General features: G+C 34.4%; 2 protein-coding genes across 2 annotated transcripts; both read right to left on the bottom strand.

Moving 5' to 3' along the window:
• Nucleotides 1-4,651: 4,651 nt before the first annotated feature.
• LOC106345543 (VQ motif-containing protein 22-like) lies at nt 4,652-5,728 on the bottom strand. Its single transcript, XM_013784739.3, has one exon. The coding sequence runs from the start codon at nt 5,535-5,537 to the stop codon at nt 4,947-4,949; it is 591 nt and encodes a 196-aa protein (XP_013640193.1). The 5' UTR covers nt 5,538-5,728; the 3' UTR covers nt 4,652-4,946.
• A 12,405-nt stretch (nt 5,729-18,133) lies between these two features.
• LOC106345472 (protein FAR-RED ELONGATED HYPOCOTYL 3-like) lies at nt 18,134-21,945 on the bottom strand. The gene is made up of 8 exons (XM_048737271.1): nt 21,664-21,945; nt 19,363-21,480; nt 19,233-19,292; nt 19,078-19,146; nt 18,926-18,997; nt 18,746-18,814; nt 18,612-18,656; nt 18,134-18,508 (listed from the first exon to the last, which is right to left on the bottom strand). Exons 2-8 carry the CDS (start codon nt 21,469-21,471, stop codon nt 18,452-18,454), a joined length of 2,481 nt encoding a protein of 826 aa, XP_048593228.1. The 5' UTR covers nt 21,472-21,480; nt 21,664-21,945; the 3' UTR covers nt 18,134-18,451.
• Nucleotides 21,946-22,298: the final 353 nt, after the last annotated feature.

Here is a 22,298-nt window from a genome sequence, read left to right as displayed (position 1 = left end):
AACCAACTAAGTTATTGAAAACAGTTGATAGCTTCAGTGCAATCTAAAAAAAACCAATCTGAGCCTATTAGTCAATCTCAGGTTTCTATTATTAAGATGGTTCGGTTCGTTTCCTTAACCCTTAATAGTTTTACCACTTTCAAAAATATCGGCTACACCTTATAATTTATTTATTTCTTAGAGCATTTCTCAGGTTAGTAAACTATGATAATCAAGTTAATTTTGCTATTAATCAAAATTTCTGTAGATATTTGTTTTTTCATAGAAGATTTCTAGAAAAGTATAATGTGTGTTGCAAAGAGTCTTTCTCAAGTTAGTTTTGCACTTGACCATGTTAAATTTTATACATTATACTAGTCTAGAAGTCATCAAGGGAGCTCTCAAAACTATGAGTTTGACAAAAATATCGGAATAAAAATCTAGTTGACTTCGGGAAAAGACTTCTCACTATGAGACTTCTATGTAAGTCTGCTAATTAATTAATATAAAATTAAATAATTATAATTTTTTCATCTACACAACTAGCATGAGCGTACACTTCTAATCATACCTCAGCAATTTCTTGTGACATGTAAGAAGACTTTTTTAGAAATTTGCTATGAAAATTCAACTTCATATATAAGTTTGGTCAATTTTAAAACTAGTCTCGTTTTTAGAGAGTTTTTTGGGAATTCTATTCAATTTCTTTTACAAAGAAAAATTAACATATTTATGCAGAAAATTTCTGTAAAAACTCATAAATGGACAATTACAAATCTAACTTATGCATTGACCATAGGATTTCTTTACATATCTTCCTGGTGGAGTAGATTTCTGGAGAAATCTTCTACACGAAACATACCTTAAAATTTTGAATATCATTCTTAAATGAGGAATTTTCATGTTTACCACATTGTTGGTACCGTTATTCATGTTTACCACCGCTAAAAAGACATTTTCAAAAATATATTCTTGATTAAGAGACAAAAGACTATTATACCATTAATCTCTCTATATACAATAAATAATTATTTAAAATAAATAAATAAAAATAAGAAAAATTATTTTTTTATGTTTTTGAATTATAATTTTTCAAATTCATTTTTTTTTATAATTTTTTTTAATCTTTTTCGATTTTTTTTTAATTTTTAAAATTTTCTTTTTGAAATTTGAAAATTATTTTGGAAACTATTTAAAAAAAAATTCAAGTATTTATTTATATATTTATTAGAATCCTAAACTTCACATTCCATAAACCCTACCCACTCTAAATCCTAAGTTTAGATTTGTTAACTCTATGGTTATAAATGTCTTTTTCTTTTTTTTTTTAAATGAGGATAAAATTGGTTAATGTAAACATGAAAAATGATATTATGAATGTGATATTTTTGGCAATTATTTTCCCTAAATAAGGTTAGATTAGTTAACCCTATGGTTATAAATGTATTTTTTTCTTTTTAAAAATAAAGGTAAAAGTGGTTAATATAAACATTAAAAGTGATATTATGAATGTGATATTTTTGGCAATTTCTCTTTCTAAATAAGGTTAGAGTTCATACTTAACTTTTCTAAGCATCCAAACTTTTCAATGAAAGATGTTTCGTTATTGATCATGAATCATCAAGTTAGACTAACTTTAATGAAAGTACAATTTTGAAATCCATAATTTTGAATTTTAGAATGAAATGAAAGAGGACATGCAAGATAAATGATTGTATGTAATAAATGAAACAGAAAAATGTAGAAACCAATTTCTAATGCATTTAGAATTTAGTTTTGGTTGTTAATGGTAGTTAGTATTATTGATTACAAGGAAAGTTTTGTAAACAATTGATGAATATAAAGATGTTTGAGTAAAAACCACATATTTCAAAAAATAAATAATCATATTTTCATAAATTATTGAAGTTTTAAGGTTTATATGGCAAACAAAAATGAAAATTAATTAAATGGTTTGCCATAAATTATGGGTTATATTAAAAGAAGTCCTAGAATATATTCATATTTAATGCAGTCTCGTTTTAATTCATATATTACAATGATATATATATATATATAATTTTTGTTTGTTTTCAAATGTTAGATGCACAACTGTATTTTCTTAATATTTACATGAAGTATTAAAATCATGTAACATTAATTAATATTACTTTAAATTTTTCATATTTACATGAACCAACGCTATAGTTTTATTTGTAATATGTATACTATTTATAGACGTCTACTTAATACTATTAAATATAGTATTTGTATTTCTGCATAGTCTATTATCAGTAATTGATAGATTTAAATATTATATAATGTTCAATACATTCCCACTCCGTACATATTAATAAAGTTTCGTATGATTAATTATGCTATTATAATGATGAAAAATATTACGTAGACGATTGTATAGCCGATAATTCTACTATTTTATGAGAATATACGTCTAACTGCACCATTCCGAAATGCTTTATGAGATCCATGTTCGATGGTACGCCATGCACCATATCGAAGATTTCTGTTTTAGTGTCTGATTAATTATGTTATTACAACGATGAAAAATCTTACATAGACGATTCTAGAAGTCGACAATTCAACCGCCTAATGAAAATACATGTCTAACTTTACCACTGCGATTCCGTTCTATGAGATCAATGCTCGATGGTACGCAATGCACCATACCAAAAATATCTTGTAATGTTTTTCTTCATAATTTAGATAGTTTGCATCTGAGATTTGTACCCGTGACCTCCTGATATAAAAACATTAATGAACTATTAATTTAACCACCAGCCTAAATCACTAACGTTTTTAATATTAAAATAGTAAGTTTTCTAATTATTTTATGTAGCTATGTCTTTAATTTTTTATATGTAGGGTTTATTAAAGATTAAAAAAAACTATAAGCCTAGTAATCTTATTTTCTTTAGTTACTAAAGGTTAAAAGTGATTTCAAACAACCAGACATTGGCCAAATTTAAATCAGAAACTTTGAATGTCTGAAATACTTTTTAACTATAAAAGTGTTTCAAAAATAGAAATTTTTTTAACTAATGTAAATTTCTAATGAGGTGGAAGTTTAATGAGATTTTTAGTTTTGTTTTACAAGCATCACACGCATGGAGTTTGATAATTACATGATCAGCTAAAAACTCAACCCAACTACTATAGTTGTTTTTGGTGCAAATGTTAAAACTACTATAGTTAACATGAATATAGACCATTCAATCATAAATAACATTAAAGAAGATATAGATTTTTTTGTCAACATAAAAATTAAAAAAATAGTTGGGAATCTTTAGATATTTGATATTGCTGTAATTTGAGTAGTATCGTGATTGGTGATGACTGAACTCAAATGTATATTGATATTAAGAAAAAGACAAGTGAAAGGTTAGTGGGACCCACAGTATTGTTAGATTCATCCCCTCTTTCCTTCCCATTTCTCACTCAGTTTTGTCATTTCTTCAATGTTTTTTTCTTCTAAAATTCTTCCTTATCAAATCATTTTATATTTGTTTTATTTGTCCAATGGAAACGAACTACGACAATATAGAATTATTCTCTTTCATTAATTTATGGATTTATCAAAAGAATCTAAAATGCAATGAAAAATGCAAAAGAAAACAACAACAAACTGAAAGACATTCTACCAATGTTTGGTTTTGGTATATTAGGCCATTAGCCAAACTCTAAACATATATTAACATCGATCTACGTCAAAGACCCATCTCAGTCGAAATCATAATAAATATGAGCGGGAAGGAACTGAAAATAAGAAGGAAAATACACGATAACGTAAAAATCTAGTCATGTTCATGTTGGTAGCCTACCTTCACCAAAAAGCTTCCTCTGTTTCCGAACGAAAGACAAGTTTGACGTCTCTATGATCCAATAGTCTTATCTCTATATTTTACATTGTTATATGATTATTCTGGTCTTTAAGAAAATTCTCCTTCAATATATATTTCAATAATCTTAAAAAGTGAATGATTGAAGACAAAGAAAAACGAAGCCAAATTTAAATGTGAAAAAGAAAAGACCAATCACAATTTTCCGTCTACAAGTCAAATTATTATACATTCTGATAACTATTATGCCATAAGAAAGAAGAAGATTATAAAGTTATATCTTACATTCTTATTTTCTATTACTGCGCTAATTTGATAAAGCTACTTTCACATTAACTTCGTGTTTTGAGAATGTCTACAATCCAATCAGAATACAAAAGTTGGATGTAAAGCTATTTGCCTCGTGTATCCTCCATTCTTTGCACGTTTTATAAAAAAAGATTATAAAGCTATAGCACAAATATTCGTGTTCTCTATTTTGTCGAGCTAATTTGGTAAAGCAGCCAAAGTTTCATTCACACTACTTTCATGTTTAAATGTTTACAATCCAATAAGAATACAAAAAAAATGTATGAACAATTATCCCACCACTAGAGATTGAGCTTTGAAATCTTGCTTTATGAAAAGGAAAGAATACAAAAACTAAATTTATGCTTGTTGATCCGTATATTTTATCCATTCTATGCACGTTATATGTCTTTGTGACCAATATTTGAGAACTATAACTTTTCAAATGCAATTTAAAACTTCACGTGAATATTTGTAGAGAAAATTATTTTAATATATGTAAAGCCTAATAGGACTCCAAATTTTATAATGATCATTTATATTCGTACAAAATATTATCAACTTGGAAAGTATTATTTATTTTATTTATTTCCAATTTGCCTATATTTGAATGCAAGCAAGTAGGCAACTTCAGTCATTGAATATTTGCCTATTTAGGACCATGATAACGCCATACACTTATGCTAAGAACCCTAAAACAAAAAAAAAGCTTAAATATGAAAACGAAAAATAAAATATACAAAGTCAAAGTTTTCATTCTTTGACAAAGAGAGTCAATACCTAACATTTCTGCCATTATGCGAAAAAAGAAAGAAAAAAATCAAAAAGAATCCAATCGTTTTCTCATTGCAGCCTCGAAGACGACGTATTACTATTCGTCGCTTCATTGGACGACGGGGCAGAACCTCCTGCTCCACCATCCGCCGTCCCAAACACACCGGGAACAGCCGTATAATTAGGGTTGTTCATGTTGCTATAACCGACGACAGGATTCACGTTACTCAACGAGAACATATAAGGCCGTTGCGGTGGAGGCGCCGCATGTGGTTGGTAACTATATTGCCAAGGAACTTGTTGAGAAGATCCGGCGGATGGATCCGACGAAGCGGTGAGGCTAAAACCGGAAGTAGTATTACCGGACCCGAAAGCCATAGCGGATGGACCGCCCGTGTATTGCTGAACCATGGCACGGAAGTTGGATGTGTCGGTGTTGAGAAGTGTTGTTGGTGTTCTACGTGAGGCTCTTGATCTTTTACGTGCCGGTTTGGTTACACGACCGGTTTCAGGACTCAGACGAGAGTCCATGGAGGTGGCTTCACCGGAAGGAGAAGCAGTTGTGGTGGTTGTGACGGCGGTTGAAGTGATGGTGGAAGTTGTGAAGAAAGTTTGGTTGTTGTTGTAGAACGGAGACCAATCGTTTGGGTTATTAGCCATTTTGTGTTGTGTCTGCAGACTGAGATTGTAAGAAGAAGAAGAGCATTTGCCTTCGTTAGTTGATTATTTATTTGGGTTAAGTGATTCGACTTGGTCAAAGAATGACTATTCTATATCAATCATGACCGTTGATTTTGGAAACGTAAATTATGTGGCTTTGCATTCTTTCCAAGTTGAAGAAAAACAAACGTTTTTATACTCTCGTTGTTAATATATGATTAATCTGAATCGATATCCAATATACTGATCCTCAACCATTAGAACATGTTTTCGTCACAACGTATCATCTCAAAAACAATTATTAAAATTATTTTAAAAAAAAAGTTAGTCCATATAAACATATACTATATTTTACATTAACTATCAAATTAATTAATAATGTACAAAAGAATATTTTTTATTTCCTTAAATAAAAGTTATGGAATTACCTAATATGATTAACATATATATGACAATTAATGATTATGAATAATACATATTTGATATAAAAAAATTCTAACCTCTCTTTTTAATTTAATTTTATATTATTAAAAAAAATAAACAATCACATTAAGCATATAAGAAAAACAATTTAATTTTTCTTATATCTTATATTTTGAATTTTAAAAAACGACTATAAGTAACTAAGAATGGTAAAAGTCCGCATTAAAAGTCCGTATAAGTAATTAATTTTTTTTTGTTTAAGCAAGATACAAATGATCATATATCATAGAGTGGGCGTTCGGATACACGTTCGGGTTTGTATTGGATATAGAACCCTTCAGGTATTTTTACACTTCGAGTCAGGTTCGGGTATTTTATGTTCGGGTTCGGATATTTAAATTTTGAAGAAAAAATAAATACATTATCCATTGAAAGACACTAATTCAGTTGTTGTTTTGAAGTTTTAGATGCAACTTTTGTTAATGTAAAAAACAAGAACTTGATATGTATTTTAATTTAGTAGCAAATGATCTTGTCCATAATTATATGTATATTATCTAATTTTGAGCAATAAAAATCATTAATATAAATAGTTTGAATAAAAGAGAGAAATAAACTAGAAATATAGAGTTAAGTATAGTTATGTTTAGTTATCTTCGGATATCTATCCGGGTTCAGATATTACCCGTTCGGATTCAGACATTACCCGAACTGGTGAAATAAGTAATTTGTTTTGTTGTGCTAATCAGATGATTTTTAGACCTAGCTGGTGAATATATACTAGACAAACATTTATATTCCGAGTCTGCATTTATATTCTGTAACAGCTTGATATATTAAATTTGAACACTAACCTGTAAATATAGTTTGTCGGTGGTTTTTTCAAAACTTTGATTCTTAGATATGTATATGGAGTGAAACTAATTTTTACAGATGTCGATTTTTTTAATTGACACTTATGTAATTCACTGAATTCATAAAAGAAGTTCGAAAAAAAAACTTAACTCATATTAATGAAACAAAGACGAGAACGAAAGCACAATACTATAGATGTAGAAAATGAAATCACTTATGGAGAGTCAATAGTAAACAAATCGAGAGCAGAAAACATAATCCTCTTTCGTCATTATACAATCGATGTCTATTTGGTTTTGGTGATTTGTGTCAGCTGCAAAATTTAATTTTCTTTTGTGCATATGAACTTAAAAATAACTAAAATGATATGTAATACATTAACTCTTCAACAACTATGATATATTTAAGACAATAACATTTGTATTCATCATTTCATAATCGATAAAAATTGTAGTATTGCAAAATGTTAAAATTATTTTATAAACAAATATTATTATAAAAATTCATTCAATGCGCGCGAGTTATCGTCTGGTTATCATATGATTTAGGGGAAAATAATCAAATATTAACTAATGGACCACAAGAAGTTACAAGTTGACGAAATTGGCTCATTTTACTGTATGCTATTTTTTAATTAAAATAGTAAATAAGTTTCTCACTTTATATAATCGTCACAAAGCTGGCGACATATTTCCTCTATGTTTCCTAACCAAAACATTAAATTATTATTTTTATATTACGTTGCCTGCTTAATGCAATGCCGTATTATATATAAGAATTAGTAACGAGATGAAATTTGTTTATCAATGCTTTTACTACATGCATATGTACCATTTTTGAAATATCTTAGTAGGTTAGACGTAACATAATATAATACACCGACAATTGGTTCAACCTATAGCCTACTGAGAAGCCTATATAGGCTGTTTTATTCAGCGAAAACGATTAGTAGATGATGAATACTACTTTTGACCCCAAAAAAAAAAGATGATGAATACTTTTCTTATACGATACTTAAAAACATTATAATGTCACCAAGAGCACAAAAAAAATCAAGATTTTTTTCCCAAGAGAAGTTAAATCAAGAACATGCGGCTAAGAATACGTAATTTGACATGATGTTTAGGAAACTTTTTTTTTGTCAAAGTAAAGAAATTTCGTGTTTTAGTGTGTTAAATAGATACTTTTCTTCACTCTTGCAGACTATATTGATTAATTAAGACTGATTAGTGATTACTGAAATCCCTTGTGGTAATAAACTAAGGAAGGGAAATTACCACTAGTATTTTGATAATAGATATAGTTATGTATTGTTGCACAAAAAAAAAGATATAGTTATGTATTATTTACGCAGTTTACTATGAATAAGTGGACATAAACTAACTGACGGAAAAAACCTAATTGACGGGGTAGGTGAATTTGAATGATGTTTAAACAAGTCGACGACCAAAGAGGAAAGAGGAAATTAGTGAGAATTTTCAAAGAAAAGCATACAATGATCCTGACGTGTGATATGCAACAGGGAACTACATCATCGTTCTCTTTCGTTAGAATTTTGCATCAATCAATATGCAATAGATAGTTTTTGGAAGAAATCAGACATTGTTTCTTTCCATATTAGCTATACTAGATTTTTTTAACCGCGCTACGCGCGGATAAGATATTATATGTATTTTTTTATTCTAAAAAACTAATGTATAATATTGTATTACATTATTTAACGAATATAAAATAAGACTACATAACATAAATATATTTTTAAAATTTTCTTTGTGGAAATCATTATGTTGTTTGATTTTTTTACTTGATTCACATATTTGCATAGTTATTTGTGATAGATGAATAACTATATTATAACTATCAGTAAATAATATATATTTATTATATAATATAAAAAAATATAAAATTATTTAATTTTAAAACAAACTTGTCTCATGTTGGGGACTCGGTTATAGACATATCATATTCGAAGAAGACATTTTTACAGTTATCAATCTTCTTAACAGTCAAGAAACAAATCTCAATATCAAAACAATATGTCATACGATTTCTTTTTGGAATAACTACTCTGAAAAATTGAATTTAGGCATCAAAAAGGACTGGAAATGATGTGCAGATGTGTTATCTAAGTCAACTTTACAAAGTACTATTATTCATAGTTCATATATCATTTAAGTCCATCCTTTCTTAATCATCTTTAAATAACTGATACTAATTAATAATACACTTTTGGCTGAAAAAAAAATCAAATTTGTTTAATTATTGCTTAAATATTTTATTAATATTGTCTAAGAAGCTTTCAATTGATATCATAGTTTAATTTTTATTAGTTTTTTTTTGTTAATTTTAGAGTCTTTTGTATTTAAGATTTTTTTCCATATTAAGCTTATATTTCTTTCACATAATATATATATGTCATAAAAATTACCATCAAATCAGTTTTACTTATTTATTATTTTGTTTTTAATGAAAATACACTTTTTAAATAATTTAATTTAAAATAAAATTATATATTAATTTGTTGTATTCTAACAATTTGATTGATTTAATTAATTTGCTTTGGTGGATAACTTAAAAAGTTTTCATATGAATCGGAGAAAACAAGCTTATGTTGTTATATTATATTTATTTGTGTATATGGAATCCATATATAATGCTAGTGTATGAAGAAATAACATTATTTTTTTTTGTAACTTCAAAAAGATACATTATTACAATTTGAAATTATTCAAAATTGAATAAAATGGTAATTAAATAAATATAATTGTTTTTTTATCTTGTTTAGTTTGATTCTCATGAAAAGAAATCGATAGGTTAAACAAATGTTTCAAAATTTGTTGTGTTATTGTTTTGTCTATAAATTACAAAATTTATTGAATTGATATATTTAATTATTGCACCCTTAAATAATATTTTATTAAAACATTAGAGAACTGTGTTTTGAGTTGTTTTGTCAAAATTGTACAAAAATCTATGCTTTTTCATATTTGTCACGAAAATTTATATGTTAAACTTTCTTTTACAAAATTCTTAACTTTGTCACGGAAACAAAAATCTATGTTTTTCATATTTGTCAATGTTCTCACACTTTCAAATAATATATTAGCTTAGTCACTTACTTATTTTTTTGTACAAAACAAAGTATCTTGAAAGTTGAATCCATATTATTGTAAATGTACATAAGAGTTTGTGATTACATATTTAGTGATTCTTGTATACGTATCCAAGAAAGTTGCAATGGCTTAGTGGTGTATGTCATATATTTATGTCATATTAACCCGGGTTCGATCCTTTCCTTTGCATTGTTTTTTTTATTTTTTACGAAAAAATGAATGAGATGACATGGCAATTTCGGACTATCTGATTGGACGATTTTTTATGCCTACGTGGACACTCTAAGAGGAGGTTATATCTCCCTTTTAGTATAGTATAGATATATGTTTGACAAAAAAAAAAAGCTATATATATGTACTCAGGGAGGCTCAGCTAAGGGCAACATTATTGGGAGTCCCTTAAGGTATCCCTTAGGGAAAGGAGGTGGGAACCGAGGAAGAAAGAGAAGGGAAAAACCCTTAATTAAGGGCCCTTACTCTCTAATGACAAAAAAAAAAAAAAAAAAAACAAACAGAACAAGAGATTCTCTCCCTCTCTCTCTTTATCCCACCAATAATGTTGATCTAAGACCCCTAACTTAGGGGAGACCAGTGCAACTCCAAAAGTCCATACTATTAAAAGTCAATTTTTTTTTATAAAAATAATGCAAAAATATTAACCAAACCCGTTTATTAAAAATATTTTTATTTAAACTTTGTTAATACCACAAATAAATATATATGAGCAATTCCCTCAAATAGCATTTTTAAGTTTTTGTCATCAAAATAGCATTTAAAAAAGAAAGTAATTAAAATAGTCCTTTTTTATTTTGAAATTTTTAATATTTATTTATTATTTTTAAAATTTGAAAACTTATCCTCGAAACTCCACTCATTAACACTAAGTCTATAATCGTTAATCCTATGATATAAATATATATTTATTTTTTAAGAAAACTCATTTTGATCACTTTCCTCTTTGAAAGCTATTTTTATGAAAATAAACTAAAAATAATTATCTTAGAAAATTTCTCAATATTATTTTAAGACTCGTAAAATAGTTTAAAGTTCACAGGAAAATAAATATTTCTTACGAAATTAAAAACAATAATTTGGTCCACAGACCTCGAGAAACCTTGAGTCACTGTTGTAATTGTTAACATCATTTGTAAATAATAAGTAGGAGCTGAATAAATAATAACTAATTTATATAATATTGTTTAAAAGTTGATTTTCTATGTATTATAATGTTAATTCATATATATAATAATTATATATCAGTTTTCATTTTGTAAATTATTCATAAAAACCAAAATTTAGTGATATTGTATTTTCTTAAGCAGTTCCATATTTTTTTGACAATTTAGCTATGCAGTTCCATTAGAAATATAGTTTATAAAAAATCCATTAGAAATATAGTTACACCATATTTAATGTTTTAGAGTCCAATTAAAACAGATTAAATCCATATTTTAACAATATAGTGAACATTGTGAAACCAAGCATCAAAGAGAACGATAGAGAGAAGCAGCTCTTATGTTTTGTGTAAAGATTTCAGATTTGGTTTTGAAATGGTAAGAAGGAAGCTTGAGCTTTACTGAACTTCATTCATTTTTTGATGATAAGATCGTTACAAGAGTTACTTATTTATACAAGAAGCTAAAACCCTAGGTCACAAAGACAGATGGCAAGATCAGAAAGCTTCTACAGATCAAGGGCTGCAAAACGATTTGACAGCTTCAATCCATTATGATCTTCAGTCCTTGCTATCGTCATGGTCTGTCCTTGTACTTTGCTTTTCAGCTTCTTGTCTTCATTATTTTCGCAGAGCCGTTGTGACGCGCGCGTTTTGAACTCTGGGCCGTGGAGACATGTCTGTTGCTTGGGCTTATGTTGTCCGTGGCCCATCTTCTCTCTATCCTCATTACCAGTCTTCAAAACGATGGTGTTTGATGCTCTGTCTTCAACAGCCCCTCTCAAACTTGGGGTGGGAGATGAGTCTACACCAAGTTTGTATCTCAGTGAATCAAAAGCTTTAAACGTCAAAGGCTTTGTAAAGATGTCAGCAAGCTGAAGATGAGCTGGGATGTGCTTCACTAAAAGGGCTCCAAGAGCAACCCTCTCACGCACGTAATGATAGTCCAACTCAAAATGCTTAGAACGTTTGTGATATGCCAGATTGGCTGTGAGATAAACCGCTGATAAGTTGTCACAGTACAGCTCTGGTGTGGTCTGTATCGGAACTCCTATCTCACGTAGAATTGAACACATCCAGCTAAGCTCCGAAGCCGTTTCTGATAGGGACCGATACTCAGCCTCTGTCGAGCTTCTTGAGACCGTTGGCTGCTTCTTTGAGGACCAAGAAATAATGTTCGAACCAAGATAAGTGCAGAATCCTCCCGTTGATCGTCTGGTGTTGTGACATCCAGCCCAGTCGTTGTCACTATACGCACGCAAAGTGAAGTCGGTGTCTTTGAAGATGTTGACGCCATAATCTAACGTGCCTTGAACATAACGGAGGATCCTCTTCAACAGCATAAAGTCAGAGACTGTTGGCTCATGCATCTTTTGGCAGACATAGTTCACAGAATACTGAAGATCCGGCCTTGTCAGAGTCAAATATTGCAACTTCCCGGCTAGACTTCTGAAATAAGTTGGATCTTCAAACTTCTTGTCTTGATGTGGGACTTTGCTCAACTGCAGTGGCAAAGGCGTAGCAACTGTGGTACACTCAGACATTCCAGCAGTAGCAAGAAGGTCTTTTGCGTACCGTTCTTGTGAGAGGAACATTCCTGAGGAGTGAAAGAGGTTGCTTGAATTCCAAGAAAATAGTGCATCCTCCCAAGATCCTTCATGTGAAATTGCTTGTTTAGCTCATCAAGCAACTTAGCTAGAATCATTGAGCTGTTTCCTGTAATTAACATGTCATCTACATATAATAAGAGCATGATAATATCTTTTCCTCTTCGGTAGATGAATAAAGAAGGATCTTTGATGCTGCACACAAAACCAAACTCAGATAGGTGCTAAATTTATAAAACCATGCCCGCGGAGACTGTTTCAAACCGTAGAGAGACTTGTGTAGCAGACACACATGATCCGGCTTACTCTCCTCAACAAACCCCTTAGGCTGGCTCATGTAGACAGTCTCATGAAGATCACCATGAAGGAACGCATTGGCTACATCCATTTGCTTAATGTCCCACTGAAGAACCGTAGCAATATGAAGAACAATCCTGACGGTTGCAGTTCTAACCACTGGACTGTAGGTCTCCAGATAGTCAATCCCTTCTTCTTGACTGCAGCCTTGAGCAACCAGTCTTGATCTCAACGACTTCACTGTCCCATCTGCGTTTAGCTTTTCTCTGAAGACCCATCCATTACCAATGACATGCATGTCTGGTGTATATGGAACCAGAGACCAAGTCTTTGTCAACTCACAGTTCCCTATCTCTTTCTTCATTGAGTTGTTCCAGCCTGGATGCTTCAGTGCTTCAGCCACTGTCCTTGGTCTCGGACACAATACCTTTTGTGTAAGCAGTGCATATCTTGGATTCGGTTTTGTGATCCCTGCTTTGAGCCTTGTTGTCATCTGATGATTGTTGACGTGTATATTTTCTCTTGGCAATGCAGTCTCGTTGTGCTCCACTTGTGGTGAATTACTCTCACGATCTAACAGTCTCTGAGATGTTCTATCTGTGATAGGCAGAGACGTGCTCATGGTCTCACTAGAGCTGATCACAGAATAACTTCCGGTACTTGAACTGTTTGGTGCGACAAAGTGTTGAGGTTTGATGACACACAACCTAGGTTGCACCGTATCTTGTCTTCCTTGCGTTGACTGAGACTGAGAGACAGCACTCATGTTGCTCTGTAGCCAGGCCTCCATCAGTGGCGTCATAGCTGGTGGATGCAAATGACCATACACATCAGCAAAGGGAAACTTTGATTCATCAAAGATAACATGCCTACTAATGTATACTCTTCCTGTAGCTGGGAGCAAGCATCGGTATCCTTTATATTTCTCACTGTAGCCAAGAAATACACACTGCAGGGACCGAGGATCTAGTTTATTTTGAATGTAAGGACGCAACATCGGGAAGCAAGCGCAGCCAAAGATCCTCAAAGCGTCATATGATGGACTTTTGTTATGTAGCCTCTCATATGGACTTGCAGTGTTGGTGTTCGCAGAATGAGGAAGCAAATTGCTGAGGAATTTTGCAGTCATAAACGCTTCAACCCAATACTTTTGAGGTGCTCTACTCTGGAACAGAAGGGAAAGACCAAGCTCAACTATGTGTCTGTGCCTTCTCTCTGCCAAACCATTCTGTTGAGGGGTGTGTGGGCAAGAGAGGAGTTGTTGAATTCCATTCTTTTGTAAGTGAAGAAGGAACTGGTTGCTTATGAATTCCCCACCACCATCACATTGAAAAGTTCCAATGGTGGTGTGAAACTGATTTTGCACAAGCGATTGAAATGCTAAGAATATTGAATGAAAATCAGACTTCTTCTTCATAGGGTAGATCCAACAATACCGAGAATAGTTATCAATAAGAACAACATAGTATTTAAACTCTTGGACTGACACTACAGGTGATGGACCCCAGACGCCGCAGTGTATCCTCTCAAGCGGCCGTGTAGCTACAAACTGAGACGCTGAGAACGGCAGCCTTGAACTCTTAGCCATTTGACAAGACACACAGAGAGACTTCGATCTTTTATTGATGAAAACAGATCACTTGATAGACGCTAGACGCTGAAGGATATGCGGATTAGGATGCCCCAACCTTTGATGCCAGACCTCATCACTAGCAGCAACCTGTCTTGTACTGAAGAAGGCATGAAAGGCTGGTTCCTTTATTGAATACAGGCCCTTAGTGTTTCTTCCCTGTAACAGAACCTTCTTGGTGGCCTTATCATATATGCAGACATTATCAGCATCAAAATCAAAACCGCAAGGATAATCCGTTGTAAACTTAGATACTGAAAGTAATGGTTTAGCTATTTGAGGACAAACTAAAACATCATTCAGTATAAGGTTACCTGACGAGGAAGCAATGCTTGCAGCTCCGGTATAAGTGATTGGAAGGTACTCACCATTTCCAACCATCACTGAGTCTGAACCCATGTAAGGCTGAGCATTTTGAAGATGATGAGGAGTGTTGGTGATGTGTGCTGAAGCTCCTGTATCAGGAAACCACTCACCTCCACGTGAGTCAATCATATCAGAAACTCTCATAGCCGCGAGCGCGTTGTGCATCTCATCAAGCTGGTAACTGTTATCAAACCTGTGCCAGCATCTCATAGCCTCATGACCTGACTTTCCGCAAATCTGACAAACTGGACGAGCTTCTGAATCAGCTGACACTGAGCTCCTTGAGGAGGATGAAGATGAGAGATGCTGTGGAAAGCCTCTTCCTCTTGTAGAGAAGAAGCTGCGTCCTCCTCTGTTTCGACCTCTGTTTCTGGTGAAGAAGGGTCTTCCTCGAACCGTGTTAAAGGCGAGATGTGGTGATACTGCAGTGTCTACAGTGTAGCTCTTAAGTCTATCAACCAAACGCAACCAGAAGGATGATACTGTGTATCCATAGAACCTTCGATACTCGTTTTGATAGGCTCATACTCCTTTCCAAGACCTAACAGTGCTGCAAAGATCTTCATCCTTTCGTCTACAGGTTGACCTATCGACGTGAGTTGGTCACAGATAGTTTTGATATCACGAAGATAGTCATCCATCGATTTATCTTGCTTGGCAGTTGTTTGAAGTTTCCTCTGAAGCTCAAAAAGTCTAGCTGACGTTGGACGGTTGAAGTGACTGGCCAGTGTCATCCAGATCTCGTACGAGTTGGAGCAGTGAATCACGGAACTTTGAACATCCTCGGAAAAAGAGCCCAGAAGCCAAGACTGTATGGCTTGGTCAGTTTGAAACCAAAGCGCATAGTCAGGGTTCGGAGCTGGCGTGGTTGTTCCATTTATCGTGGGTGCTGGTATTGTTGCAGCTGGTTGTGGTGTAGATCCGGTGACAAAACCAAGTAACCTCTGACCGTTGAGAAAAGCTTCAAACTGCCGCTTCCAAAGAATGTAATTCTTCTCTGTGAGCTTGACGGTAATAGCGTTGGTGAGTTTAAGAGCAGGAGGGGTATAAGGTTCCATAGATCTATCTTCCATGGAGCTCTGATACCATATAAAGATTTCAGATTTGGTTTTGAAATGATAAGAAAGAAGCTTGAGCTTTACTGAACTTCATTCATTTCTTGATGATAAGATCGTTACAAGAGTTACTTATTTATACAAGAAGCTAAAACCCTAGGTCACAAAGACAGATGGCAAGATCAGAGAGCTTCTACAGATCAAGGGCTGCAAAATGATTTGACAGCTTCAATCCATTATGATCTTCAGTCCTTGCTATCGTCATGGTCTGTCCTTGTACTTTGCTTTTCAGCTTCTTGTCTTCATTACTTTCGCAGAGCCATTGTGACGCGCGCGTTTTGAACTCTGGGCCGTGGAGACATGTCTGTTGCTTGGGCTTATGTTGTTCGTGGCCCATCTTCTCTCTATCCTCATTACCAGTCTTCAAAACGATGGCGTTTGATGCTCTGTCTTCAACATTTTGAACTTTTAGAAAACGACGAACTCTATATATACGGAATTAGATGGATTTGACCTTTTGAAATTAGAGTTTTCTTTATTGGCTTCCAAATATACATGATACATGAATGATGAATATAGAGATTTTTTTTTTGAACACCACGTGAATATATTGATAGAGCTGAAAACGTGACACCACACGTGCGTGCTTTAGGTTAGACAAGAAGCCACATCAACTGCCACTAACTTCGAACGAAGATCCTCCACCGCATCCGGAGTCGCCAAACACAGTTATGCTTTGATTTAATTTAGGTCGATCATCGATGAATGCATCAGTGAAGGCTTCTTCTTCCACCACTTTGTGCCGATGAACATCCATGCAAGTCCACACCTATCACTCGATTAAACTCATGAGAATTGTCAAAAGATTCAGGATGAAACTATAACATCCTGAATTTTGGCTTATCTATGTCACTGAAGTGCGTTTACTTTTTCCGGACACCTTTATTTAGATCTAGAATTAAGCGTGCTTGAGCCGGAATAGTAGAATAATTGATGACTTATCTTTTTGTTAAATATGATGGATGACCTATCGAAAAGTGATTTGCGATAGCATGCAAGTGAGGTCAAAGCATAGAAAAAATGTCATGGAATGATTATAGAATCAGTAAACAATAATTTCAGACCTTCGGAAAATTAACGCACTATTTGTCAAATGGAATGGAACCCAAAGACTGAATGAATGGGTATGGATGGCTCATTAGCTATGGCTTGCTCGGGACGTCACAAAAAGATTTTGCCAAACAAGAATAACTTTATCTACTGAACTGAACTCAAACGGACTTTGATCAAACCACTTCCAAAAACAATTTCGCATATGTCAGCTTATAAAAGCCGTTCGCATGGCCCATAATAGCACGTGGAAAGTAATGTGTCTTTGCATTGGTTGGGATTAGGCACGTGGATTCTGTTTTCGGTTCGGTTCACTTAATTTTTTTGGTTTTTGAACTTTCGCTTTTAGATATATAAGAATCATTCGATTATTTATAAAATTAAGTTTGGTTTGGTTATTTCGAATTTTCGGCTCGGATCACATTATTAAGAACCAATAATATATTATAAGGTATTGGATTCAATTCGATTCTGTTTTTTATATTCAAATACTTCAAGTAAGAACAAATTTTAGATTTTCGAATAAATATTGTGTAATTCAAATAAATTTAAATATTTCAGATGCAATATTCAGTTAATACAGTTCTTTCTAATAGTTTTGATATTTTAAATATTTCGAATAAGAAAATTTGAGGTAATTTAGTACTTTTAGATATTTCAATTTAAAACTAATATTTTTAAAATATTGATTTTTTTTTAAAACTAAATATAATTAATATATTATATATATGTATATAAAATGTATTTTAGATATATGGATACTTATTTGGTTTTTGTCCCAATTTGGTTTCGGCCTTTCTAGTTTTAAAGATATATCGATTATATTTGTGAGCATTAGTTCAATTTTGCTTTCGGTTCTATTCAAGTTCAGTTTTTGATTCTCGGTTAATATACCATGCCTAATTGGGATCAAATAGCGAACCACAGTACCATTTTGTATGTGATTCAAAATCAGAACTAACTTGATACTACAAATCTAAGAAACTTGATCGAAAGAATTAACAAGAGTTATATAGACAGAGAAATATCCTCTAAAGACTGTTTTGTCTCTCTAAATTTGAAAAGTCAATGATCAAGCTTGGGGATCATGTCAAATACAAACACAAACAATATTAACAATACAACATCCGATATTTAACACTTGAGGTGATAAAACAGAGCATGCTCTGTTCTGTTCCAAAAACCTGAGTTGCCAAATAAGCTTCTTCTAGTACATGTTGGCTCCTGTGCTGCAGAGATTTTAAACTCTTTTCAGATTTGACCGCCCTTAGGCTACAGTTTGGTTTACGAGTGTCTAGGCGCGTCCTCATGCAACTGGGTAGTCCTCACATTAGGATCATCCTGTTACAGTAATGAAAATGTTTTTCCATGAACAAAGATTGACCAGTAAATTCAAACATGAAAAAAAAGAGAGAGAAATCTGTTATTAGAAATGAAAATTTACCCGGATATCGTAAGAAAAGTTTGGAGGACGGAAGAAATCTACTCCCTAGAAAGAACAAAGTAGAGAATGATCAAATTTAAATTGGTAAATGAATAGAACAATGCTCTTTAAAGAGGCGAGAATAAGTCAGGTACCTGTCCATGGATGCCTTGCTGAGCAGTGTAGTAACTGTCGTAACTTGGTGCTATTGAGTTCAACTGCCGCTACAGAAAACCAGTTGGGATTTTTTTTTTTTTGTAATCCAAAGTAAAAATACACAAGAAAAAACAGTAGAAACTAGTTGCAGATAGGTGTTGATGGTCGATTATTCATACCAATCCTTGCATAGTTTGTTGATTCCCATAGAAGTTATCGCGATTTGGCCCACCCATTAAGTCCAGCTGAACCTGTAAAACACACACATAATCAGACCACACTGCATAATTTATAAGAGATTAATAACATGTGTTTTGTGTGCATCGTTTACCATAGTTTGCACGCTCTGCTGTGTTCCATAATAACTTTCTATGCCAACTGTCCTTGGGCTCAACTTATCCTGCACATACAAATTATCATATACTTAGGGGAAGGGGACTCTAGTTTAACAGATGATTGATACGGCATATCAACAAAAGGACATACCATCTGTTGCAAGCTTTCCGGCGCTGCAACTTGCGGCATAACCTCCTGCTCTGAGCTCACCTGCAATCCGTGGTCAGGATCATAAAACTCAAGTTGTATGCAAGCAGAGATTTCAAAACAAGGAAGTTACTTTTCTTTTCTTCGTTGGATTCTTTTTCTTGCTCGTCTTGCCTCCTGCACTTCTGCTCTGGTTATCCTCCTCCACAGAAACCAGACCTTGAGTTGGTGAGCTGGCCGCATCCGGAAGACTTCTATTAGCACCGGCACAGTTTCTCAAAGCTTCTTCAATGGCGAGGAACGCAACGTTGTAACTCTCTTGAGAGCATGACGCCTCTTCACTCAGCTTCAACGCCCTCTGGCATAAGTCGTTGTACCGCTGCATCCTCGTCTGCAACTGCTGAGGAGCCTCTCCTGAAATCTGCCGGCTTCTCGCGTCTTTTGTCCACCGTTTCAGTATGTACTGCGAGGGGACGGAAGAGAGATGACAGCACTGAAGAACGTTCAGCGTGTGTCTGCAGAGGTAGCCTTTATACTCAAACAGCCTACAGATGCAAGAGACTTCAGCCTTCGCTTGGTTCCACGTCACCACAAACTCCTGGCTGTTTTCGAAGTCCTGAACTCTGAAAGTAGAGCATGTTCCATCTCTGTTCTCCTCTCTTGGAGAACAAGCAATCGCTCCCAAGACTTCGACCTGGAACTTCTTGAACACGGCGGGGGTGTAGACTTCGGAGACGCTCTTCTCAAACGGCGATGGGGACTTCATTGTCGGCTGCTTGTTCAACGTTTCGGAATCAGCTTTGGCTTCTTCTTCAAATCTATCTTGCAGAATTGTATCGTATAGTTTAACAAACTCCTGTACGCTGGTCTTCTTGTGCAAGTACTTGTCGAGGAAAGCGTTGACACTGTCACCTCTCTGAGATGAAGACATCCCCGCCAAGAGAACGTCAGTCATGTAGGTCGGCGCCCATTTCCTCCGGTCTTCGTATAAAGACTGCATCCACTGATCTTCCTTGAGGCCGAATTTAGCAAGAATCTTCCACCATCTCCTCGCAAAGTCTTCCTCCTTCCATGATTTATAAATGCACTTCTCAAACTTTGGCATAAAATCTTCATGCTGCTTAGCAACGTGGGCAAGATTCTCAGAGACTTTAACCAACACATGCCAGAGGAAAACGCAATGCCGAGTGTTTGGGAAGATTACAGGAACGATGGAGTTCATTACCGCCTCTTGCTCAGTGATCAAAACCTTTGGAGCCTGTCCACCCATTGCTTTCAGCCACGTCTCCATCAACCAAGAGAACGTAGCTGCGCTCTCGTCGGATAGCAAAGCGCACCCAAGGACCATGTACTGATAGTGTTGATTCACACCGACGAAAACAGCAAGCGGCGTCTTGTACTTGCTTCTCACGTAGGTAGTATCAAGAGAAACAACATCACAGAAACTAACATAGCTGCCCCTGCTCTTCGCATCCACCCAAAACACATTCTTCACTCGCTGATCATCGCCGAGATCCACCGCGTAAAAGAAGTTCTGCATCCGCGACAAGAACTCAAGCAGAGCTTTGAAATCTCCTGTCTCCACCACTGACAAACTCCGACCTAAACTCTTCGCATCACTTTTTAACCCGACGACAGTTTTGTACTCAGCGAACTGCTTAGCCATAGCAGCGTAGATCCTCCTCGCCTGTTCAGTCACAGCTTGCGCAGGCACAAGCTCGTGGTTATGCTCCCTCACGAAGCTATGAATCACCCACTTCCCATTAGACCTTCTCTTAACATGCATACTCGCTTTACAATCGGTTTTCGCGCAAGTCCTCCTACAACCACCAGCCATATTACTCTCAGGATGATCCTGCTTGCTCTGCCTAGCTCTCGGCCTGTTACAGGACTTGTTCTCATACTCTCTTTTAGTACCGTACCTAGAGCAAGCGAACTTAGCGTCAATAAACTCCCTCGTGGTCTTGGACCTACGACTGTTCTGTATCGCGGTGTTGAACCCTATGGCACGTGAGTACTCTTGGTAGAAGGCGTACGCTTCGCCGTGTGAGTCGAACTCCATGCCGTTAAGTGGTTCGAGGTTGACGGTTTCTGTGTAGTCGACCAATTCTCCGGTTGTAGCGGCCATGACATCTTCCTCGATCTTGCCAATGTCTATGTCTGAGTTGTGCAGGACGTTGTCAAGTCCCCTGGCTGAATCATCGCCTTGGTCACCTGAATGTAGACGAAGATCTATGTCCATTGACAAGCACTGTAACATTTCGTTGAGTTTAAGTCAAAACACATTACACATTATTAGTTTCTAAAAAAAGTAGTTGAAGGTAGTGATTCGTTATTACATCAAGGCATGTTCTTTTTTATTACAGAATCTAATTGCAGTAACTGATCGAGACGAGGAGAGCAGTTCAACTGTAAGAAGATGGAATGGAGTTACCTCGTGCGGAGATTGGAGAACAAGGCGGATAATCGGAAAGACCAATCTGAAATCTAGTCGCGAGGAGGAAGAGGAAGAAGGAGGAGGGAGGAGGGAGGAGGCACGCGCTGATTGGTGCGAGTTGGGGTTTGGATCTGCGAGATGATAGGGAGAGAAGAGAGAAATCGAGTGATGTTCACGCGATCTGAGGAAGCGAGTGGTCGGAGAAGGAGGAGGCACGATTGCTTCTCTTTTTCTTTTGGTTTCTAGGGTTTCTCTCTGTCTAGAGGCAGCACCATGTTTGGTTGGTATGGTGACTATTTATTGGACGGTGCGGATAAGCGGATTAGATAATACGGTATCGTTTAAGTGTGGTTTGTAACAAAAAAAAACGTATATTGTATAATAAATGTGGTTGATATATAATACATGTATACTTTTTATAGGAACAATTTATTATATAATGCAAATAAAAAAAATAGATAATACGGTATCGTTTAAGTGTAATTCATATAAAAATGTATATTATGTAATAACTGCGGTTAATGTAAAACAAATAATTTTAGTTATCGTTTAAATGGTGACATATAGTAAATATGGTATGCTATACTTTTTATTATGTTTAGACTACTAGTTATTTCAATATTGTTAATATA

Source organism: Brassica napus, chromosome A1 (genome assembly GCF_020379485.1).
Source record: "Brassica napus cultivar Da-Ae chromosome A1, Da-Ae, whole genome shotgun sequence".
Lineage (NCBI taxonomy): Eukaryota > Viridiplantae > Streptophyta > Magnoliopsida > Brassicales > Brassicaceae > Brassica > Brassica napus.
The sequence above is the reverse complement of the archived record's forward strand: the minus strand, read 5'-3'. Positions and strand labels throughout refer to the sequence as shown.